The following is a 25,079-nucleotide window of genomic DNA, read 5'->3' as shown; positions in this document are numbered from 1 at the left end:
CTCTTTGTCCCTCTTTCTCTATCTGTTGTCCCTATCTGTGTCTCTCTTTGTCCCTCTTTCTCTATCTGTGTCCCTCTTTCTATCTGTGTCCCTCTTTCTATCTTTGTCCCTATCTGTCTATCTGTGTCTCTATATCTTTGTCCCTCTTTCTCTGTTGTCCCTCTATCTCTCTGTCTCTATCTGTCTTTGTCCCTCTTTCTCTCATTGTCCCTCTCTCTATCTTTGTCTCTATCTGTGTGTCCCTCTTTCTATCTGTGTCCCTCTATCTTTGTCCCTCTTTCTCTCTTTGTCCCTCTTTATCTCCCTGTCTTTGTCCCTCTCTATCTTTGTCCCTCTTTCTATGTTGTCTCTATCTGTCTTTGTCCCTCTTTCTGTTTTGTCTCTATCTGTGTCCTCTTTCTCTATCTTTGTCCCTCTACTCTCTTTGTCCCTCTTTCTATCTGTGTCCCTCTCTATCTTTGTCCCTCTTTCTCTCTTTGTCCCTCTTTCTCTCTATTGTGTCTCTACTCTGTGTCTCTATCTGTGTTTGTCCCTATTTCTCTATCTTTGTCTCCTCTTGTCTCTATCTTGTCCCTCTCTATCTTTGTCTCTCTTTCTCTATCTGTCCCTCTCTCTCTGTGTCTCTATCTGTTCCTCTATTGTGTCTCTATCTGTGTGTCTCTATCTGTGTGTCTCTATCTGTGTGTCTCTATCTGTCTCTATCTGTGTGTCTCTATCTGTGTGTCTCTATCTGTGTCTCTATCTCTGTGTGTCTCTCTTGTCTCTATCTGAATGTCCCTATCTGTGTGTCTCTATCTGTGTGTCTCTATCTGTGTCCCTCTGTGTCTCTCTATTGTGTGTCTCTATCTGTGTCCCTCTCTATCTGTGTGTCCCTCTTTCTATCTGTGTCTCTATCTGTCTGTCCCTCTTTCTCTCTGTGTGTCTCTATCTGTGTCTCTCTATCTGTGTGTCTCTATCTGTGTCCCTCTTTCTGTCCCTGTCTCTATCTGTCTTTGTCTATCTGTGTGTCTCTATCTGTGTGTCTCTATCTGTCCCTCTCTCTCTTCTGTTTGTCTCTTTCTATCTGTTGTCCTATCTTTCTCTCTATCTGTCCCTCTTTCTATCTGTGTCTCTATCTCTCTTTGTCCTATCTTTGTCTCTCCTATCTGTTGTCTCTTTCTATCTTTGTCTCTATCTGTGTGTCTCTATCTTGTCTATATCTCTTTGTCTCTATCTGTGTGTCTCTATCTGTGTCTCTATCTGTTGTCTCTCTATCTGTTGTCTCTATCTTTCTCTCTATCTGTCCCTGTTTCTATCTTTGTCTCTATCTGTGTCTCTATCTGTGTCTCTATCTGTGTGTCTCTATCTTGTGTCCCTCTGTTGTCCCTCTATATCTGTGTGTCTCTATCTTTGTCCTCTTTCTCTGTGTGTCTCTATCTGTGTGTCTCTATCTTTGTCTCTTTCTATCTTTGTCCCTATCTGTGTGTCTTGTGTCTCTATCTGTGTCCCTCTTTCTATCTGTGTCCTCTATCTCTCTGTCTCTATCTGTGTCTCTCTTTGTGTCTTTCTATCTGTGTCCTCTATCTCTGTTTGTCTCTTTCTATCTGTGTGTCTTTCTATCTGTGTCTATATCTGTCTTTGTCCCTCTATCTCTGTGTGTCTCTATCTGTTGTCTCTATCTGTGTGTCTCTATCTGTGTGTCTCTATCTATCTGTGTAAGTCTATCTGTGTGTTCTATCTGTGTGTCTCTATCTGTGTGGCTGAACTATCTGTGTGTCTCCATCTGAGACAACATCTCTAAAAGGATCTGTGTGTCTCTATCTGTGTGTGGCTCTATCTGTGTGTCTCTATCTGTGTGTATATCTGTCTGTGTCTATCTGTGTTTCTCTATCTGTGCATCTCTATCTGTGTGTCTCTATCTGTGTGTCTCTATCTGAGTGTGTCTCTATCTGTGAGACACACTCAGATATTATGTGTGTGCCTCTATCTGTGTGTCTCTATATGTGTGGTTCTATCTGTGTGTCTCTATCTGTGTGTCTCCATCTGAATGTCTCTATATGTGTCTCTATCTGTGGGTCTCTATCTATGGGTCTCTATCTGTGTGTCTCTATCTGTGTGTCTCTATCTGTGTGTCTCTATCTGTGTGTGTCTATATGTGTGTCTCTATCTGTGTGTCTCTATCTGTGTGTGTCTCTATCTGTGTGTCTCTATCTGTGTGTGTCTCTATCTGTGTGTCTCTATCTGTGTGTCTCTATCTGTGTGTGTCTCTATCTGTGTGTCTCTATCTGTGTGTCTCTATCTGTGTCTATATCTGTGTGTCTCTATCTGTGTGTCTCTATCTGTGTGTCTCTATCTGTGTGTCTCTATCTGTGTGTCTCTATCTGTGTCTATATCTGTGTGTCTCTATCTGTGTGTCTCTATCTGTGTCTCTATCTGTGTGTCTCTATCTGTGTGTCTCTATCTGTGTGTCTCTATCTGTGTCTCTATCTGTGTCTCTATCTGTGTGTGTCTATATGTGTGTCTCTATCTGTGTGTCTCTATCTGTGTCTCTATCTGTGTGTGTCTATCTGTGTGTCTCTATCTGTGTCTATATCTGTGTGTCTCTATCTGTGTCTCTATCTGTGTGTCTCTATCTGTGTGTCTCTATCTGTGTCTATATCTGTGTGTCTCTATCTGTGTGTCTCTATCTGTGTGTCTCTATCTGTGTGTCTCTATCTGTGTGTCTCTATCTGTGTGTGTCTCTATCTGTGTGTCTCTATCTGTGTGTATATCTGTCTCTATCTGTGTGTCTCTATCTGTGCATCTCTATCTGTGTGTCTCTATCTGTGTGTCTCTATCTGTGTCTATATGTGTGTGTCTCTATCTGTGTGTCTCTATCTGTGTCTCTATCTGTGTGTCTCTATCTGTGTGTCTCTATCTGTGTGTCTCTATCTGAGAGTCTCTATCTGAGTTTATTTTATTTGTGTCTTTATTTGTTTCACCTTTATTTGGTAGGCTGTTGAGAACTGTTCTCATTTGTCTCTACCTGTGTCTCTATCTGTGTCTCAACATCTGTGTGTCTCTATCTGTGTCTCAATCTTAGCAAGTCAATAACATCTGTGAAAAAATGGGCAGTCTATATACAATGTGTGCAAAATCTGAGGAGTCTCGAATAATCAATTTTGTGATTAACACTGGTGATAAATATCTGATGTGTCTGTACAGTAGAGATATCTGTGTGTCTCTATCAGAAAAGTCTCTATCTGTGTAAAAACTATCTGTGTGTCTAGGTGAAATCTGAGCTATTTACTATCTGTGTACAGCTGCAGCTGTTAGCTGCTCGTGTCTGATGTTTGATCTGTGTGTCTCTATCAGCGTTTTATCTGTTCTCTCCATCTGTGTGTCTCTATCTGTGTCTCTATCTGAGGTGTCTCTATCTGTGTGTCTCATCTGTGTGTCTCTATACTGATGGGTGTCTGCCATCTGTGACTGATCTGAGATGTCTCTTTACCTAGTATGGACTGTGTGTCTCTATGACCTGGAGCCATCTGTGTCTCTGTGCGTCGAATATCTGTGTCTCCATCTGACTGTGTCTCTATCTGTGTCTCTATCTGTATCTGTGTGTTCTAGTGTCTCTATCTGATGTCTCTATCTGTGTGTCTGCATCCAGTTCTGCTATCTGTGTTGTCCCATCTGATGTCTCTATCTGTCTATCTGTCTTACTAGGTGTATCTGAGTGTGTCTCTATCTGTGTGTCTGGATCTGATTTTTATTGTGTGTCTCTATCTCTGGAAGGAGTGTTTCAGTCTGTGACACCTGTGTCTCTATAGTGTCTCTATCTGTGGAACCTCTATCTGTGTCTATCTCATGCTGTGTCTCTATCTGTGTGTCTCTATATTGTTTTCTCTATCTGTTGGAGGCTCTATCTGTGTGCTATCTGGCATCTGAATGTCGTTTGGAGGTTGGATAGCACAGTGTCCAATCGGTCTATATAGAATGTGTGTCTCGTATCTGTGTGTCTATCTGTGTGTGTCTCATCTGTGTGTCTCAGAGAAAAGAGTCTATATCTGTGTGTCTCTATCTGTGGCACCCCCATAGAGACTGCCAGAGGATCTGACAGTGCCTCTATTTGACACACTGTGTGGTCTCTGTCTGCAAAGTAATCTGGTGAACCAGGCAAGGCAGTCATCCGAAAAACCTGGCTGTTGAGTCTCTATCTGGTGATTGACAGAGTCGTGCTATCGAGGTCTGTGAAGACGGCTGCTCTACTGTCTTTTATCTGGCGGTTATGATATCATTTAGTACTGTGTGTGGCTGAGGTCTACCTGTGTGTCTCTAAACCAGATTGCACAGCGTGTGTCTCTACGGTGGGATTCGAGATGGTCAGTGACCTGTTTGTTGACTTGGCTTTCTAAGACCTTAGATAGGCAGGGCAGGATGGATATAGGTCTATATCTGGGTCTCAGGTGTGTGTCTCTCCTTTGAAGAGGGGATGACTGTGTGTCTCTTTCAATCTTGTGTCTCAGACTATGAAAGAGAGTCTTGAACAGGCTGGTAATAGGGGTTGCTACAATCTGCAGATGTTTCTAAATGTGTGTCTCAGATTATCCCCCATCTGTTTGTATCGGGTCCAGGTTTTGCAGCTCTTTCAGTGTGTCATCTGCTATCTGGTCTTGGGTAAAGGAGAACCTGGAGAGGCTTGGGTGAGGAACTACGGGTGTCTCTAGCTGTTGTCTCGAGTCTGGAGTAGCTCAGGCGGAAGGCATGGCCATCTGTGAGTCTCTATCTGTGTTTCTCTATCTGGATTTCTCGGTGGAGACCTGTGTTTCCTAGCCTCAGTGCAGTGTGCAGCTGGGAGGAGGTGCTCTTGTTCTCCATGGACTGTGTGTCCCAGAACTTTTGGAGTTGGATCAGGATGCAAACTTCTGCCTGAAGAAGCTGGCCTTAGCTTTCTGACTGACTGTGTGTATCTGTTCCTGACTTCCCTATCTGTTGCTCTATCTGTGGGTCTATACCTGTGTGTCTCCACAGGATGTTTTTGTGCTGGTCGAGGGCTCAGGTCTGGAGTGAACCAAGGGCTGTATCTGTTCTTGGTTCTCATTTTGAATCTGTGCATGCTCTATCTGTGGTGTCTCTTTTAAAGAATGACCAGGCATCTGTGTGTCTCTATCTGGTCAATGTCCTTCCAGGATACACGGGCCAGGTCGATTAGTCCTGCTCACAGAAGTGTTTTAGGGAGCGTTTGACAGTGATGAGGGGTGGTCTTTGACTGCGGCTCCGTGGCGGATACAGGCGATCTGGCAGTGATCGCTGAGATCCTGGTTGAAGACAGCGGAGGTATCTATTTGGAGGGCCAGTTGGTCAGGATGGCGTCTATCTGGTGCCCTTGTTTCTAGTTAGTGGTTGTACCTGTGGGTTCTATGATTTGTGTGAGATTGAGGCATCTATTGTGTGTAGGACTGCTGGGTGTTAAGCTATCTGTTTAGTCTCCTAACAGAACAAACTCTGAAGCTAGATGAGGTCAATTCACAAATGGTGTCCAGGGCGCAGCTATCTGTGTGGGTCGGTAGCAGGCGGCAACAGTGATCTTGTTTCTGGAGAGAGTAATTTTCTTAGTAGTTCAAACTGTTTGTCTATGGACCTGGACTGTATCTAAAGTATGACATTATCTTTGCAGGCTATCTGTGTGTCAGTAGACTGTGTCTCTATCTTTGGCAGTTCTATCTTGTGTGTTATAGTTGGGTATGTCTCTGAATTTTGGTGGCTCTATCTGTGCCAGTTCAGACACTGGTCTCTTATCTGTGTGTCTCTATCAGTGAGTAAAACAAACTTAGGGAGGAGGCTTCTGATCTGACATGCATAAAACCAAGACTTTTTCTATCTGTGTCTCAAATATCTGTGCATGCAGGGCCTGGGTTTACCTCCACATCACCCGCGGAACAGAGAAGTCTAGTATGAGGGTGCGGCTAAAGGCTATCTGGTGTCTAGTTGGGTCTCTTTCTGGGCATGGTAGAATATATTCAGGGCATAATGCTAGACAGGGGTATGGTGGGGTCTACATCTGAGGTAAGCCCAGGCACTGGTGATGATGAGAGTGTTGTATCTCTGGACATGCTGGTTGTATGGGTGTGGTCTCCGCATGTGTGGGGGTCAAAGGAGGTAACAGGGGTATGCAGTGTGGATCTAGGGGCTCCATCTGTGAACTAAAACAATGATCTCTATCCTGAACAACAGTATACAAGGCATATTGACATTTGGGAGAGACTACATCTGTGTGTCTAATCACAGGTGTTGATCTGTGAAAGCTAGCTAAAAACAGTGTGCGAGGCTAATCAGTGTGTCTCAAACAGTGGTAAAATGGCGTTGACTAGGCTATATCTGTGTGTCTCTATCTGAATGGGGTCTCTATCTGTGTCATCTATCGTGTGTCTCTATCCAAGAAATCAGTGTCCAGGGGGCTATCTGTGGATGGGTCTCTATCTGGGCTGGCTGTATCTGTGTTTTTTTTTTTTTTTTTAAACTAACAATCTAAATAGCTTGTGCTAGTTAGCTGGTTAGCTCTGGAGGTTCTTGAGTGTGTCATAAAAATATCAAAATGTGATAGCGAATCTCTATCTGTGGGTCTTTCTGTGTATCAAATAAAAATCTGTTTGTCTCTATCTGGGTTCTATCTGTTTGGGATGATCTGAGTCAGATGGTCTATCAGGCCTGTGCTCTATCTAACAGTTCTATCTGGGCTCTAGACAAGCTGTCTCTATCTGGCTCTATCTGTAGGGTCTCTATCTGGGTGTCTAACCTGTCTCTATCTGAGAGTGTGTCTCTATCTGAGTGTCTCTATCTGAGTTTCTCTATCTGTGTCTCTATCTGTGTGTCTCTATCTGTGAGTGTCTCTATCTGAGTGTGTCTCTATCTGAGAGTGTCTCTATCTGTGTCTATATCTGTGTGTCTCTATCTGTGTCTATATCTGTGTGTCTCTATCTGTGTCTATCTGTGTCTATATCTGTGTGTCTCTATCTGTGTCTATATCTGTGTGTCTCTCTCTATCTGTGTGTCTCTATCTGTGTCTATATCTGTGTGTCTCTATCTGAGTGTGTCTCTATCTGTGTGTCTCTATCTGAGTGTGTCTCTATCTGTGTGTCTCTATCTGTGCATCTCTATCTGTGTGTCTCTATCTGTGTGTCTCTTTCTGAGTGTGTCTCTATCTGAGAGTGTCTCTATCTGAGAGTGTCTATCTGAGAGTGTCTCTATCTGAGCGTGTCTATCTGAGAGTGTGTCTATCTGAGAGTGTGTCTCTATCTGTGCTATCTGAGTGTCTCTATCTGTTGTCTCTATCTGAGAGTGTCTCTATCTGTGTGTCTCTATCTGAGAGTGTCTCTATCTGAGAGTGTCAATATCTGACAGTGTCTCTATCTGAGAGTGTTGTCTCTATCTGAGAGTGTGTCTATCTGAGAGTGTGTCTCCTCTCTGAGTGTGTTGTCTCTATCTGAGAGTGTGTCTATCTGAGAGTGTCTCTATCTGAGAGAGTGTCAATATCTGAGAGTGTGTCTCTATCTGAGAGTGTGTCAATATCTGAGTGTCTATCTGAGAGTGTGTCAATATCTGAGAGTGTCTCTATCTGAGAGTGTCTCTATCTGAGAGTGTCTCTATCTGAGAGTGTCAATATCTGAGAGTGTGTTGTCTCCAGGTCAGGAGTATAACTTCTTGAAGATGGAACCAGGAGAGGTGAACTCGCTGGGGGAGCCTTACGACTTCGACAGCATCATGCATTATGCTAGGAACACCTTCTCACGGTAACACACACGCACACACGCACGCACACACGCACACACACACTCACACACACGCTCACACACACGCACGCACGCACGCACGCACACACACACACACACACACACACACACACACACACACACACACACACACACACACACACACACACACACTCCTGACATTTCATGTATTTAATTGAAAAGTTTATTTTTTTACTTCATTATCTCTCCCTCCCCCTCCTCCCCTCCCTCCTTCCCTCCCCCCTCCTCACCCCCCTCCCTCCCTCCCTCCCTCCCCCTCCCCCTCCCTCCCCCCTCCCTCCCTCCCCCTCCTCCCTCCCTCCCTCCCCCTCCTCCCACCCACCCTCCCTCCCTCCTCCCCCTCCCTCCTTCCCTCCCCCTCCTCACCCCCCTACCTCCCTCCCTCATCCCCCTCCCCCCCTCCCTCCCCCCTCCCTCCCTCCCCCTCCTCCCTCCCTCCCCCTCCTCCCTCCCTCCCTCCATCCAGAGGTATGTTTCTAGACACCATCCTCCCATCTAGAGATGAGAGTGGGATCCGTCCTGCCATTGGACAGAGGACCAGACTCAGTAAAGGAGACATCTCTCAGGCCAGGAAGCTCTACAGATGCCCAGGTAGGTCTGTGTACTGTGTGTGTACTGTGTGTGTGTGTGTGTGTGTGTGTGTGTGTGTGTGTGTGTGTGTGTGTGTGTGTGTGTGTGTGTGTGTGTGTGTGTGTGTGTGTGTGTGTGTGTGTGTGTGTGTGTGTGTGTGTGTGTGTGTGTGTGTGTGTGTGTGTGTGTGTGTGTGTGTGTGTGTGTGTGTGTGTGTGTGTGTGTGTCTTACCGGCCTTTCTCATCAGATACTGTTCTTCTGCTGTCTGACGTGTCCTCAGAGACTGTGATGTCTCCTCCCTCCAGCCAGTCAGGTTCCTCAGAGACTGTGATGTTTCCTCCCTCCAGCCAGTCAGGTTCCTCAGAGACTGTGATGTCTCCTCCCTCCAGCCAGTCAGGTTCCTCAGAGACTGTGATGTTTCCTCCCTCCAGCCAGTCAGGTTCCTCAGAGACTGTGATGTCTCCTCCCTCCAGCCAGTCAGGTTCCTCAGAGACTGTGATGTCTCCTCCCTCCAGCCAGTCAGGTTCCTCAGAGACTGTGATGTCTCCTCCCTCCAGCCAGTCAGGTTCCTCAGAGACTGTGATGTCTCCTCCCTCCAGCCAGTCAGGTTCCTCAGAGACTGTGATGTCTCCTCCCTCCAGCCAGTCAGGTTCCTCAGAGACTGTGATGTCTCCTCCCTCCAGCCAGTCAGGTTCCTCAGAGACTGTGATGTCTCCTCCCTCCAGCCAGTCAGGTTCCTCAGAGACTGTGATGTCTCCTCCCTCCAGTCAGGTTCCTCAGAGACTGTGATGTTTCCTCCCTCCAGCCAGTCAGGTTCCTCAGAGACTGTGATGTCTCCTCCCTCCAGCCAGTCAGGTTCCTCAGAGACTGTGATGTTTCCTCCAGCCAGTCAGGTTCCTCAGAGACTGTGATGTTTCCTCCATCCAGTCAGGTTCCTCAGAGACTGTGATGTCTCCTCCCTCCAGCCAGTCAGGTTCCTCAGAGACTGTGATGTTTCCTCCCTCCAGCCAGTCAGGTTCCTCAGAGACTGTGATGTCTCCTCCCTCCAGCCAGTCAGGTTCCTCAGAGACTGTGATGTTTCCTCCCTCCAGCCAGTCAGGTTCCTCAGAGACTGTGATGTTTCCTCCCTCCAGCCAGTCAGGTTCCTCAGAGACTGTGATGTTTCCTCCCTCCAGCCAGTCAGGTTCCTCAGAGACTGTGATGTTTCCTCCCTCCAGTCAGTCAGGTTCCTCAGAGACTGTGATGTCTCCTCCCTCCAGCCAGTCAGGTTCCTCAGAGACTGTGATGTTTCCTCCCTCCAGCCAGTCAGGTTCCTCAGAGACTGTGATGTTTCCTCCCTCCAGCCAGTCAGGTTCCTCAGAGACTGTGATGTTTCCTCCCTCCAGCCAGTCAGGTTCCTCAGAGACTGTGATGTCTCCTCCCTCCAGCCAGTCAGGTTCCTCAGAGACTGTGATGTTTCCTCCCTCCAGCCAGTCAGGTTCCTCAGAGACTGTGATGTTTCCTCCCTCCAGCCAGTCAGGTTCCTCAGAGACTGTGATGTTTCCTCCCTCCAGCCAGTCAGGTTCCTCAGAGACTGTGATGTTTCCTCCCTCCAGTCAGTCAGGTTCCTCAGAGACTGTGATGTCTCCTCCCTCCAGCCAGTCAGGTTCCTCAGAGACTGTGATGTTTCCTCCCTCCAGCCAGTCAGGTTCCTCAGAGACTGTGATGTTTCCTCCCTCCAGCCAGTCAGGTTCCTCAGAGACTGTGATGTTTCCTCCCTCCAGCCAGTCAGGTTCCTCAGAGACTGTGATGTTTCCTCCCTCCAGCCAGTCAGGGTCCTCAGAGACTGTGATGTTTCCTCCCTCCAGCCAGTCAGGTTCCTCAGAGACTGTGATGTTTCCTCCAGCCAGTCAGGTTCCTCAGAGACTGTGATGTTTCCTCCAGCCAGTCAGGTTCCTCAGAGACTGTGATGTTTCCTCCAGCCAGTCAGGTTCCTCAGAGACTGTGATGTTTCCTCCAGCCAGTCAGGTTCCTCAGAGACGGTGATGTCTCCTCCCTCCAGCCAGTCAGGTTCCTCAGAGACTGTGATGTCTCCTCCCTCCAGCCAGTCAGGTTCCTCAGAGACTGTGATGTTTCCTCCCTCCAGCCAGTCAGGTTCCTCAGAGACTGTGATGTTTCCTCCCTCCAGCCAGTCAGGTTCCTCAGAGACTGTGATGTCTCCTCCCTCCAGCAAGTCAGGTTCCTCAGAGACTGTGATGTTTCCTCCCTCCAGCCAGTCAGGTTCCTCAGAGACTGTGATGTCTCCTCCCTCCAGCCAGTCAGGTTCCTCAGAGACTGTGATGTTTCCTCCCTCCAGCCAGTCAGGTTCCTCAGAGACTGTGATGTTTCCTCCAGCCAGTCAGGTTCCTCAGAGACTGTGATGTTTCCTCCAGCCAGTCAGGTTCCTCAGAGACTGTGATGTTTCCTCCCTCCAGCCAGTCAGGTTCCTCAGAGACTGTGATGTTTCCTCCCTCCAGCCAGGTTCCTCAGAGACTGTGATGTCTCCTCCCTCCAGCCAGTCAGGTTCTTCAGAGACTGTGATGTTTCCTCCAGCCAGTCAGGTTCCTCAGAGACTGTGATGTCTCCTCCCTCCAGCCAGTCAGGTTCCTCAGAGACTGTGATGTTTCCTCCCTCCAGTCAGTCAGGTTCCTCAGAGACTGTGATGTCTCCTCCCTCCAGCCAGTCAGGTTCCTCAGAGACTGTGATGTTTCCTCCCTCCAGCCAGTCAGGTTCCTCAGAGACTGTGATGTTTCCTCCCTCCAGCCAGTCAGGTTCCTCAGAGACTGTGATGTTTCCTCCCTCCAGCCAGTCAGGTTCCTCAGAGACTGTGATGTCTCCTCCCTCCAGCCAGTCAGGTTCCTCAGAGACTGTGATGTTTCCTCCCTCCAGCCAGTCAGGTTCCTCAGAGACTGTGATGTTTCCTCCCTCCAGCCAGTCAGGTTCCTCAGAGACTGTGATGTTTCCTCCCTCCAGCCAGTCAGGTTCCTCAGAGACTGTGATGTTTCCTCCCTCCAGCCAGTCAGGTTCCTCAGAGACTGTGATGTTTCCTCCCTCCAGCCAGTCAGGTTCCTCAGAGACTGTGATGTTTCCTCCCTCCAGCCAGTCAGGTTCCTCAGAGACTGTGATGTTTCCTCCCTCCAGCCAGTCAGGTTCCTCAGAGACTGTGATGTTTCCTCCCTCCAGCCAGTCAGGTTCCTCAGAGACTGTGATGTTTCCTCCCTCCAGCCAGTCAGGTTCCTCAGAGACTGTGATGTTTCCTCCCAGCCAGCAGGTTCCTCAGGCAGGTTCCTCAGAGACTGTGATGTTTCCTCCAGCCAGTCAGGTTCCTCAGAGACTGTGATGTTTCCTCCAGCCAGTCAGGTTCCTCAGAGACTGTGATGTTTCCTCCAGCCAGTCAGGTTCCTCAGAGACGGTGATGTCTCCTCCCTCCAGCCAGTCAGGTTCCTCAGAGACTGTGATGTCTCCTCCCTCCAGCCAGTCAGGTTCCTCAGAGACTGTGATGTTTCCTCCCTCCAGCCAGTCAGGTTCCTCAGAGACTGTGATGTTTCCTCCCTCCAGCCAGTCAGGTTCCTCAGAGACTGTGATGTCTCGTCCCTCCAGCAAGTCAGGTTCCTCAGAGACTGTGATGTTTCCTCCCTCCAGCCAGTCAGGTTCCTCAGAGACTGTGATGTCTCCTCCCTCCAGCCAGTCAGGTTCCTCAGAGACTGTGATGTTTCCTCCCTCCAGCCAGTCAGGTTCCTCAGAGACTGTGATGTTTCCTCCAGCCAGTCAGGTTCCTCAGAGACTGTGATGTTTCCTCCAGCCAGTCAGGTTCCTCAGAGACTGTGATGTTTCCTCCCCTCCAGCCAGTCAGGTTCCTCAGAGACTGTGATGTTTCCTCCCTCCAGCCAGGTTCCTCAGAGACTGTGATGTCTCCTCCCTCCAGCCAGTCAGGTTCTTCAGAGACTGTGATGTTTCCTCCAGCCAGTCAGGTTCCTCAGAGACTGTGATGTCTCCTCCCTCCAGCCAGTCAGGTTCCTCAGAGACTGTGATGTCTCCTCCCTCCAGTCAGGTTCCTCAGAGACTGTGATGTTTCCTCCCTCCAGCCAGTCAGGTTCCTCAGAGACTGTGATGTTTCCTCCAGCCAGTCAGGTTCGTCAGAGACTGTGATGTTTCCTCCATCCAGTCAGGTTCCTCAGAGACTGTGATGTCTCCTCCAGCCAGTCAGGTTCCTCAGAGACTGTGATGTCTCCTCCCTCCAGCCAGTCAGGTTCCTCAGAGACTGTGATGTCTCCTCCCTCCAGCCAGTCAGGTTCCTCAGAGACTGTGATGTTTCCTCCCTCCAGCCAGTCAGGTTCCTCAGAGACTGTGATGTTTCCTCCCTCCAGCCAGTCAGGTTCCTCAGAGACTGTGATGTTTCCTCCCTCCAGCCAGTCAGGTTCCTCAGAGACTGTGATGTTTCCTCCCTCCAGCCAGTCAGGTTCCTCAGAGACTGTGATGTCTCCTCCCTCCAGCAAGTCAGGTTCCTCAGAGACTGTTATGTTTCCTCCAGCCAGTCAGGTTCCTCAGAGACTGTGATGTTTCCTCCCTCCAGCCAGTCAGGTTCCTCAGAGACTGTGATGTCTCCTCCCTCCAGCCAGTCAGGTTCCTCAGAGACTGTGATGTTTCCTCCCTCCAGCCAGTCAGGTTCCTCAGAGACTGTGATGTTTCCTCCAGCCAGTCAGGTTCCTCAGAGACTGTGATGTTTTCTCCGTCCAGCCAGTCAGGTTCCTCAGAGACTGTGATGTTTCCTCCAGCCAGTCAGGTTCCTCAGAGACTGTGATGTTTCCTCCAGCCAGTCAGGTTCCTCAGAGACTGTGATGTTTCCTCCCTCCAGCCAGTCAGGTTCCTCAGAGACTGTGATGTTTCCTCTCTCCAGTCAGGTTCCTCAGAGACTGTGATGTCTCCTCCCTCCAGTCAGGTTCCTCAGAGACTGTGATGTTTCCTCCCTCCAGCCAGTCAGGTTCCTCAGAGACTGTGATGTCTCCTCCCTCCAGCCAGTCAGGTTCCTCAGAGACTGTGATGTTTCCTCCCTCCAGTCAGTCAGGTTCCTCAGAGACTGTGATGTCTCCTCCCTCCAGCCAGTCAGGTTCCTCAGAGACTGTGATGTTTCCTCCCTCCAGTCAGTCAGGTTCCTCAGAGACTGTGATGTCTCCTCCCTCCAGCAAGTCAGGTTCCTCAGAGACTGTGATGTTTCTTCCCTCCAGCCAGTCAGGTTCCTCAGAGACTGTGATGTTTCCTCCAGCCAGTCAGGTTCCTCAGAAACTGTGATGTTTCCTCCCTCCAGCCAAGTTCCTCAGAGACTGTGATGTCTCCTCCCTCCAGCCAGTCAGGTTCTTCAGAGACTGTAATGTTTCCTCCAGCCAGTCAGGTTCCTCAGAGACTGTGATGTCTCCTCCCTCCAGCCAGTCAGGTTCCTCAGAGACTGTGATGTCTCCTCCCTCCAGTCAGGTTCCTCAGAGACTGTGATGTTTCCTCCCTCCAGCCAGTCAGGTTCCTCAGAGACTGTGATGTTTCCTCCAGCCAGTCAGGTTCGTCAGAGACTGTGATGTTTCCTCCATCCAGTCAGGTTCCTCAGAGACTGTGATGTCTCCTCCAGCCAGTCAGGTTCCTCAGAGACTGTGATGTCTCCTCCCTCCAGCCAGTCAGGTTCCTCAGAGACTGTGATGTCTCCCTCCCTCCAGCCAGTCAGGTTCCTCAGAGACTGTGATGTTTCCTTCCTCCAGCCAGTCAGGTTCCTCAGAGACTGTGATGTTTCCTCCCTCCAGCCAGTCAGGTTCCTCAGAGACTGATGTTTCCTCCCTCCAGCCAGTCAGGTTCCTCAGAGACTGTGATGTCTCCTCCCTCCAGCCAGTCAGGTTCCTCAGAGACTGTGATGTTTCCTCCCTCCAGCCAGTCAGGTTCTTCAGAGACTGTGATGTTTCCTCCCTCCAGTCAGTCAGGTTCCTCAGAGACTGTGACGTTTCCTCCCTCCAGCCAGTCAGGTTCCTCAGAGACTGTGATGTTTCCTCCCTCCAGTCAGTCAGGTTCCTCAGAGACTGTGATGTTTCCTCCCTCCAGCCAGTCAGGTTCCTAAGAGACTGTGATGTTTCCTCCCTCCAGCCAGTCAGGTTCCTCAGAGACTGTGATGTTTCCTCCCTCCAGCCAGTCAGGTTCCTCAGAGACTGTGATGTTTCCTCCCTCCAGCCAGTCAGGTTCCTCAGAGACTGTGATGTCTCCTCCCTCCAGCCAGTCAGGTTCCTCAGAGACTGTGATGTTTCCTCCCTCCAGCCAGTCAGGTTCCTCAGAGACTGTGATGTTTCCTCCAGCCAGTCAGGTTCCTCAGAGACTGTGATGTTTCCTCCAGCCAGTCAGGTTCCTCAGAGACTGTGATGTTTCCTCCAGCCAGTCAGGTTCCTCAGAGACTGTGATGTTTCCTCCAGCCAGTCAGGTTCCTCAGAGACGGTGATGTCTCCTCCCTCCAGCCAGTCAGGTTCCTCAGAGACTGTGATGTCTCCTCCCTCCAGCCAGTCAGGTTCCTCAGAGACTGTGATGTCTCCTCCCTCCAGCCAGTCAGGTTCCTCAGAGACTGTGATGTTTCCTCCCTCCAGCCAGTCAGGTTCCTCAGAGACTGTGATGTCTCCTCCCTCCAGCCAGTCAGGTTCCTCAGAGACTGTGATGTTTCCTCCCTCCAGCCAGTCAGGTTCCTCAGAGACTGTGATGTTTCCTCCCTCCAGCCAGTCAGGTTCCTCAGAGACTGTGATGTTTCCTCCAGCCAGTCAGGTTCCTCAGAGACTGTGATGTTTCCTCCCTCCAGTCAGGTTCCTCAGAGACTGTGATGTCTCCTCCCTCCAGCCAGTCAGGTTCCTCAGAGACTGTGATGTCTCCTCCCTCCAGCCAGTCAGGTTCCTCAGAGACTGTGATGTCTCCTCCCTCCAGCCAGTCAGGTTCCTCAGAGACTGTGATGTCTCCTCCCTCCAGCCAGTCAGGTTCCTCAGAGACGGTGATGTCTCCTCCCTCCAGCCAGTCAGGTTCCTCAGAGACTGTGATGTCTCCTCCCTCCAGCCAGTCAGGATCCTCAGAGACTGTGATGTCTCCTCCCTCCAGCCAGTCAGGTTCCTCAGAGACTGTGATGTTTCCTCCCTCCAGCCAGTCAGGTTCCTCAGAGACTGTGATGTCTCCTCCCTCCAGCCAGTCAGGTTCCTCAGAGACTGTGATGTTTCCTCCCTCCAGCCAGTCAGGTTCCTCAGAGACTGTGATGTTTCCTCCCTCCAGCCAGTCAGGTTCCTCAGAGACTGTGATGTTTCCTCCAGCCAGTCAGGTTCCTCAGAGACTGTGATGTTTCCTCCAGCCAGTCAGGTTCCTCAGAGACTGTGATGTTTCCTCCCTCCAGCCAAGTTCCTCAGAGACTGTGATGTCTCCTCCCTCCAGCCAGTCAGGTTCTTCAGAGACTGTGATGTTTCCTCCAGCCAGTCAGGTTCCTCAGAGACTGTGATGTCTCCTCCCTCCAGCCAGTCAGGTTCATCAGAGACTGTGATGTCTCCTCCCTCCAGTCAGGTTCCTCAGAGACTGTGATGTTTCCTCCCTCCAGCCAGTCAGGTTCCTCAGAGACTGTGATGTTTCCTCCAGCCAGTCAGGTTCGTCAGAGACTGTGATGTTTCCTCCATCCAGTCAGGTTCCTCAGAGACTGTGATGTCTCCTCCAGCCAGTCAGGTTCCTCAGAGACTGTGATGTTTCCTCCCTCCAGCCAGTCAGGTTCCTCAGAGACTGTGATGTTTCCTCCCTCCAGCCAGTCAGGTTCCTCAGAGACTGTGATGTTTCCTCCCTCCAGCCAGTCAGGTTCCTCAGAGACTGTGACGTTTCCTCCCTCCAGCCAGTCAGGTTCCTCAGAGACTGTGATGTTTCCTCCCTCCAGTCAGTCAGGTTCCTCAGAGACTGTGATGTTTCCTCCCTCCAGCCAGTCAGGTTCCTAAGAGACTGTGATGTTTCCTCCCTCCAGCCAGTCAGGTTCCTCAGAGACTGTGATGTTTCCTCCCTCCAGCCAGTCAGGTTCCTCAGAGACTGTGATGTTTCCTCCCTCCAGCCAGTCAGGTTCCTCAGAGACTGTGATGTCTCCTCCCTCCAGCCAGTCAGGTTCCTCAGAGACTGTGATGTTTCCTCCCTCCAGCCAGTCAGGTTCCTCAGAGACTGTGATGTTTCCTCCAGCCAGTCAGGTTCCTCAGAGACTGTGATGTTTCCTCCAGCCAGTCAGGTTCCTCAGAGACTGTGATGTTTCCTCCAGCCAGTCAGGTTCCTCAGAGACTGTGATGTTTCCTCCAGCCAGTCAGGTTCCTCAGAGACTGTGATGTCTCCTCCCTCCAGCCAGTCAGGTTCCTCAGAGACTGTGATGTCTCCTCCCTCCAGCCAGTCAGGTTCCTCAGAGACTGTGATGTCTCCTCCCTCCAGCCAGTCAGGTTCCTCAGAGACTGTGATGTTTCCTCCCTCCAGCCAGTCAGGTTCCTCAGAGACTGTGATGTCTCCTCCCTCCAGCCAGTCAGGTTCCTCAGAGACTGTGATGTTTCCTCCCTCCAGCCAGTCAGGTTCCTCAGAGACTGTGATGTTTCCTCCCTCCAGCCAGTCAGGTTCCTCAGAGACTGTGATGTTTCCTCCAGCCAGTCAGGTTCCTCAGAGACTGTGATGTTTCCTCCCTCCAGTCAGGTTCCTCAGAGACTGTGATGTCTCCTCCCTCCAGTCAGGTTCCTCAGAGACTGTGATGTCTCCTCCCTCCAGCCAGTCAGGTTCCTCAGAGACTGTGATGTCTCCTCCCTCCAGCCAGTCAGGTTCCTCAGAGACTGTGATGTCTCCTCCCTCCAGCCAGTCAGGTTCCTCAGAGATTGTGATGTTTCCTCCCTTCAGCCAGTCAGGTTCTTCACAGACTGTGATGTTTCCTCCCTCCAGCCAGTCAGGTTCCTCAGAGACTGTGATGTTTCCTCCCTCCAGCCAGTCAGGTTCCTCAGAGACTGTGATGTTTCCTCCATCCAGTCAGTCCAGGTTCCACAGAGACTGTGATGTCCCACATGGCAGGCGAAACCTGAGAAAAAATCCAATCAGGAAGTGAGGTTTGTAGTTTTTCAAAGCTTGGCCTACCGAGTACACATTGAGATATGGATGAGGTTGCACTTCCTAGGGCTTCCACTAGATGTCAACCATATTTTGAAACTTAAATGAGGATTCTACTATAAAGCTCATGAGACCTTTTGAGTCAGTGGTCTGACAGAGAGCCTTGGTCTCATAAAGCAGGGGCTCACCCTGGTCTGACAGAGTTACCTCTCGTTCTAGAGCCTTTCTGAAGACAAGCCTTTCTGAGGAATTCTCCGTTTGGAACATTATTCATGTTTTATGTTAAAACATCCTAACGATTGATTCTATACATCGTCTGACATGTTTCTAAACTGGAACTTTTTCGAGTTTTTGTCTGGATGAAATGCTGCACAAGATGGATTACAGGGCTGAACAACAAGTGGCTATTTGGACTTAAATGATGGAACTTTATGGAAGAAATCAGTCATTTATTGTCGAACTGGGATTCCCGGAGTGCATTCTGATGAAGATCATCAAAGGTAAGTGAATATTTATGGTGTTGTTTCTTTTGTTGCCTCCAAAATGGCGGATTCCCTCTAAAGTTTTTTGAAATCTGACACAGCCGTTCATTAGATCTATCTTTAATTCTGTGAATAACACTTGTATCTTTTATCAATGTTTATTATGAGTATTTCTGCAAGATCTCAAGATGTTTTGTAATCAAAACATTACTGCACGTCAAGCGCCATTGTAAACTGAGTTTTTGGATATAAATATGCAAATCGAACAAAACATACATGTATTGTGTTACATGATGTTCTATGAGTGTCATCTGATGAAGATCATCAAAGGTTAGTGATTAATTTATCTCTATTTCTGCTTTTTGAACTCCTATCTTTGGCAGGAAAATGGCTGTGTGTGTTTTGTGACTTGGCTATGACCTAGCACAATCATATGTTGTGCTTTAGCTGTAAATCATTTTTGAAATCGGACAAATGGGTAGATTAAAAAGGTGTTTATCTTTCATTTGCTGTATTGGACTTGTTAATGTGTGAAACTCTACATATTTCTAAAATATATTTTTGAATTTCTTGTGCCTTTTCAGCGGAATGTACTATGCGGAACCTCTGCCCTACACAGGTTTTAACCCTGAACCCTTAACCCCTTACCCCTTTACCCCTAACCCTTTACCCCTAACCCTTTCCCCTAACCCTTAACCCCTAATCCTAAACCTTAACCTCAAACCCTAACCTTCAAACTGAACCAACCCTAACCCTTAACCCCTTTTGTCATACTCTTTTCTTGTAATAGTCAATGATGTTGCTCTTGCTGCTGATTCCCTGAAAAATCCACTGGTAGCAGACTTTTTGACACCATTTCTATATACTTTCGGCCCGTCATTGGACACTGTGTCTATGGTCAATCTCCAAACGAGCTAATGCCTACAAATACTCCTTCCGTGGCCTCCAACTGCCTTAAACGCTAGTAAAACCAAATGCATGCTTTTCATTCCTGCCTGCACCCGCATGCCCGACTAGCATCACCACCCTGGATGGCTCCAACCTTGAATATGTGGACATCTATAAGTACCTAGGTGTCTGGCTAGACTGCAAACTCTCCTTCCAGACTCACATCAAACATCTCCAATCAAAAATCAAATCCAGAGTCGGCTTTCTATTCCAACAAAGCCTCCTTCAATCACGCTGCCAAGCTTACCCTAGTAAAACTGACTATCCTGACAAATCCTCGACTTAAAATGGCGATGTCATCTACAAAATGGCTTCCAACAATCTACTCAGCAAACTGGATGCAGTCTACCACAGTGCCATCCGTTTTGTCACTAAAGCACCTTATACCACCCACCACTGTTGTATGCTCTAGTCGGCTGGCCCTCACTACATATTCGTAATCAGACCCACTGGCTCAGGTCATCTACAAGTCCATGCTAGGTAAACTCCGCCTTATCTCAGTTCACTGGTCACGAACAACACCCATCCATGTATTTTTCCAGCAGGTGTATCTCACTGATCATCCCTAAAGCCAACACCTCATTTGGTTTGTTCCAGTACTCTGCTGCCTGTGACTGGAACGAGATTGTGAAAAAGCTGAAGTTGGAGACTTTATCTCCCTCTCAACTTCAAACATCAGCTATCCGAGCAGCTAACCGATCGCTGCAGCTGTACATAGTCTATAGGTAAATAGCTCACCCTTTTTCACCTACCTCATTCCCATACTGTTTTTATACTGTTTTTATTTATTTACTTTTCTGCTCTTTTGCACACCAATATCTCTACCTGTACATGCCCATCTGATCATTTATCACTCCAGTGTTAATCTGAAAATTGTATTATTCGCCTACCTCCTCATGCCTTTTGCACACATTGTATATAGACTGAACCCATTTTTTTCTACTGTGTTATTGACTTGCTAATTGTTTACTCCATGTGTAACTCTGTGTTGTCTGTTCACACTGCTAAATTTATCTTGGCCAGGTCACAGTAAATGAAACTTGTTCTCAACTAGCCTACCTGGTTAAATAAAGGTGAAATAAATAAAAAAATAAATAAAAAAACCCTAACCCTCAAACTAACTCGAAGGTTTGAGGGGCGGAGACTTTAATACAGAAATTTAAATTCGTTTTACCGAATTTCTGCCAGCATATTACACGTGAAGAACTCTAGACCTTTACTCCACACAGAGATGTGAACAAAGCTCTCTAGACCACCTTTACTCCACACAGAGATGTGAACAAAGCTCTCTAGACCACCTTTACTCCACACAGAGATGTGAACAAAGCTCTCTAGACCACCTTTACTCCACACAGAGATGTGAACAAAGCTCTCTAGACCACCTTTACTCCACACAGAGATGTGAACAAAGCTCTCTAGACCACCTTTACTCCACACAGAGATGTGAACAAAGCTCTCTAGACCACCTTTACTCCACACAGAGATGTGAACAAAGCTCTCTAGACCACCTTTACTCCACACAGAGATGTGAACAAAGCTCTCCATAGACCACCTTTACTCCACACAGAGATGTGAACAAAGCTCTCTAGACCACCTTTACTCCACACAGAGATGTGAACAAAGCTCTCTAGACCACCTTTACTCCACACAGAGATGTGAACAAAGCTCTCTAGACCACCTTTACTCCACACAGAGATGTGAACAAAGCTCTCTAGACCACCTTTACTCCACACAGAGATGTGAACAAAGCTCTCTAGACCACCTTTACTCCACACAGAGATGTGAACAAAGCTCTCTAGACCACCTTTACTCCACACAGAGATGTGAACAAAGCTCTCTAGACCACCTTTACTCCACACAGAGATGTGAACAAAGCTCTCCATAGACCACCTTTACTCCACACAGAGATGTGAACAAAGCTCTCCATAGACCACCTTTACTCCACACAGAGATGTATATTATTATTATTATTATTATATTATTATTATTACAGAGATGTATAAAGCTTATATATTATTATTATTATATTATTATTATTATTATTATATTATTACTCTTTACTCCACACACAGAGATGTGAACAAAGCTCTCCCTCACCTTCCATTTGGAAAATCTGACCACAATTTTATCCTCTGATTCCTGCTTAGAAGGACAAATTAAAGCAGGAAGTAGCAGTGACTCGGTCTATAAAAAAGTGTGTGTCTGTTTTGCTAGCACAGACTGGAACATGTTCTGGGATTTATCTGATGGCATTGAGGAGTACACCACTTCAGTCACCGGCTTCACCAATAAGTGCATTGAGGACGTCGTCCCTACAGTGACTGTATGTACATAACCCAACCAGAAGCCATGGATTACAGGCAACATTCGCACTGAGCTAAAGGGTAGAGCTGCCGCTTTCAAGAAGCAGGACTCTAACTCAGAAGTTTATTAGAAATCCTGCCATGCCCTCCAACGAACTATCAAACAGGCAAGCGTCAATACAGGGCTAAGATCGAATCATACTACACCGGCTCCGACACTCATCTTATGTGGCAGGGCTTGCAAACTATTACACATTACTATGGGACGCCCAGCCGTGAGCTGCCCAGCCTTCCAGACGAGCTAAATGACTTCTATGCTCGCTTCGAGGCAAGTGACACTGAAATATGCATGAGAGCAGCTGTTCCGGATGACTGTGTGATCACGCTCTCCGCAGCAGGGTTGTGACAAAAACTCACACTCATTCTTATGTTAAATAAATGTATTGTATAGTGTGTGTGGCAGGCTTACAACGATATCAAAAAACAACATTTGAGAGTGTACTGACCCTGGTGGAGGGGATTACAGAATGTTACAGTAGAATATAGAATGGTACAGTAGAAGGGTCAGAATAGAATATTATAATAAAATGATAGAATAGAATGTTATAATAGAATGTTACAGTAGAATGTTACAGTAGAATGTCAGAATTAATATTAGGATAAAATGTTATAATAGAATGTTACAGTAGAATGTCAGAATAGAATGTTAGAATAAAATGTTAGAGTAAAATGTTACAATAGAATGTTAGAATAAAATGTTAGAATCAAATGTTACAATAGAATGTTAGAAAATAATGTTAGAATAAAATGTTACAATATAATGTTACAATATAATGTTACAGTAGAATGTTAGAATAGAATGTTACAATAGAATGTTAGAATATAATGTTACAGTAGAATGTCAGAATAGAATATTTGAATAGAATGTTAGAATAGAATGTTGGAATAGAATGTTACAGTAGAATGTCAGAATGGAATGTTACAGTAGAATGTCAGAATGGAATGTTACAGTAGAATGTCAGAATATAATATTTGAATAAAATGTTAGAATAGAATGTTACAGTAGAATGTCAGAATGGAATGTTACAGTAGAATGTCAGAATATAATATTTGAATAAAATGTTAGAATAGAATGTTAGAATAGAATGTTACAGTAGAATGTCAGAATGGAATGTTACAGTAGAATGTCAGAATATAATATTTGAATAAAATGTTAGAATAGAATGTTAGAATAGAATGTTACAGTAAATGTCAGAATAGAATGCTAGAATATAATGTTACAATATAATTTTACAATATAATGTTACAATATAATTTTACAATATAATGTTAGAATATAATGTTACAATAGAATGTTACAATAGAATGTCAGAATAAAATGTCAGAATAAAATGTTAGAATAGAATTTTAGAACAAACTGTTACAATAGAATGTCAAAATAGAATGTTAGAATATAATTTTAGAATGAAATGTTACAATAGAATGTCAAAATAGAATGTTAGAATAAAATGTTGCAATAGTATGTCAGAATAGAATGTTAGAATAGAATGTTAGAATAGAATGACAGAATAAAATGTTTTATTAATTTAATGTTACATTATAATTTTACAATATAATGTTGCATTCAGAATGTTATTATAGAATGTTAGAATAAACATCTGCAATAGAATGTCAAAATAGAATGTTAGAATAGTCCTGATGTCTGTGTATAAGATGTTGTGTGACAATTCAGAATGTCAAAATAGAATGTTGATGTATAAAATGTGTGCAGCATTCAGTATGTCTGAATAAGATGTTAGAATCAGATTCATACTGTCCTGAGTCTAAAATGTTTTATTTCATTTTATTCTGTGACATTCTGTTGTAACATTCTATTGTCCTGATGTCTGTTGTAACATTCTATTCTGACATTCTGATGTCTGTGTATAAGATGTGTGTGTGAGTCAGCATTCATACTGTCCTGATGTCTGTGTATAAGATGTGTGTGTGAGTCAGCATTCATACTGTCCTGATGTCTGTGTATAAGATGTGTGTGTGAGTCAGCATTCATACTGTCCTGATGTCTGTGTATAAGATGTGTGTGTGAGTGAGCATTCATGCTGTGTGTGTGTGTGTGTGTGTGGTGAACCCAGCTGTAGTCCTTATGAGATCATATGTGACAACTGACAGATGAGCCGGGCCCTAGGGCACTCTGGGTAAAAACATCATGCATGATGGGAGAGGACGGCACATGTGACTCATCTCACTACGAGAGAGATGGAGGGAGAGAAGGAAAGAGAGTTAGAGGGAGATATGGAACGAGAGATGGAGGGAGAGATGGAGGAGAGATGGAGGGAGATATGGAGGGAGAGATGGAGGAGAGATGGAGAGAGAGATGGATAGGGAGATGGAGAGAGATGGAGAGAGAGATGGATAGGGAGATGGAGAGAGATGGAGGAGAGATGGATGGAGGGAGATGGAGGGAGAGATGGAGAGAGAGATGGAGGGAGATGGAGGGAGAGATGGATGGAGAGAGATGGAGAGAGATGGATAGGGAGATGGAGAGAGATGGAGAGAGAGATGGAGAGAGATGGAGAGAGAGATGGATAGGGAGATGGAGAGAGATGGAGGAAGAGATGGAGGGAGAGAAGGAGAGATTCAGGGAGAGATGGATAGGGAGATAGAGAGAGATGGATAGGGAGATGGAGGGAGAGATGGATAGGGAGATGGAGAGAGAGATGGATAGGGAGATGGAGAGAGACGGAGTGAGAGATGGCGGGAGATATGAAGAAATGGAGAGATGGATGGGCTAAAGATGGAGAGATGGAGAAAGAGGATGGAGAGAGATGGAGGGAGAGATGGATAGGAGATGGAGAGAGATGGAGAGAGATGGAGAGGGAGATGGAAAGATAGAGAGAGGAGATGGGAGAGAGATGGAAAGATAGGGAGATGGAGAGAGATGGAAAGATAGAGAGATGGAGATGGAGATGGAGGAGAGATGGATAGGGAGATGGAGAGAGATGGAGTAGATGGTAGATGGAAAGGGATAGATGGTAAAGAGATGGAGTAGAGATGGAGAGAGAGATGGAGAGATGGAGGAGAGAGAGATGGATAGGGAGATGGAGAGAGATGGATGGAGGAGAGATGGAGAGAGATGGAGGAGAGATGGAGGAGATAGAGATATGGGAGTAGAGATGGTACAGATAGAGAGAGATGGGAGAGAGATGGTAAAGATAGAGAGATGGGAGTAGAGATGGAAAGATAGGAGAGAGATGGAGAGAGAGATGGAAAGATAGAGGAGATGGGAGAGAGATGGTAAAGATAGAGAGAGATGGGAGTAGAGGAGATGGAGAGAGATGGATGGGAGAGAGATGGAGGAGAGATGGAGTAGAGATGGTAAAGATAGGAGGAGATGGGAGAGATGGTAAAGATAGAGAGATGGATGGGAGTAGAGATGGTAAAGATAGAGAGATGGGAGTAGAGATGGTAAAGATAGAGAGATGGGAGTAGAGATGGTAACTAGATAGAGAGAGATGGGAGGGAGAGATGGTAAAGATAGAGAGAGATGGGAGTAGAGATGGTAAAGATAGATGGGAGTAGAGATGGTAAAGATAGAGAATGGGAGTAGAGATGGTAAAGATAAATGGGATAGAGATGGTAAAGATAGAGATGGGAGTAGAGATGGTAAAGATAGAGAGATGGGAGTAGAGATGGTAAAGATAGAGAGAGATGGGAGTAGAGATGGTAAAGATAGAGAGAGATGGGAGTAGAGATGGTAAAGATAGAGAGAGATGGGAGTAGAGATGGTAAAGATAGAGAGAGAGAGAGATGGTAAAGATAGAGAGAGATGGGAGTAGAGATGGTAAAGATAGAGAGATGGGAGTAGAGATGGTAAAGATAGAGAGAGATGGGA

General features: G+C 46.8%; 1 protein-coding gene across 1 annotated transcript in view; it reads left to right on the top strand.

Annotated features, from left to right (window-relative positions):
* The window catches only part of LOC127929324 (dorsal-ventral patterning tolloid-like protein 1), a 98,195-nt gene that overhangs the window by 24,290 nt on the left and 48,826 nt on the right, over nt 1-25,079 (top strand). Inside the window, exons 3-4 of the mRNA XM_052517294.1 lie at nt 7,643-7,748; nt 8,236-8,360. Of these exons, the coding sequence (XP_052373254.1) occupies nt 7,643-7,748; nt 8,236-8,360 (231 nt within the window). The remainder of the gene's footprint in view (nt 1-7,642; nt 7,749-8,235; nt 8,361-25,079) is intronic.

This window comes from Oncorhynchus keta, unplaced genomic scaffold (genome assembly GCF_023373465.1).
Source record: "Oncorhynchus keta strain PuntledgeMale-10-30-2019 unplaced genomic scaffold, Oket_V2 Un_scaffold_6470_pilon_pilon, whole genome shotgun sequence".
Classification (NCBI taxonomy): Eukaryota; Metazoa; Chordata; class Actinopteri; order Salmoniformes; family Salmonidae; genus Oncorhynchus; species Oncorhynchus keta.
Note: the sequence above shows the minus strand (reverse complement) of the source record. Positions and strands in the feature narration are given on the sequence as shown.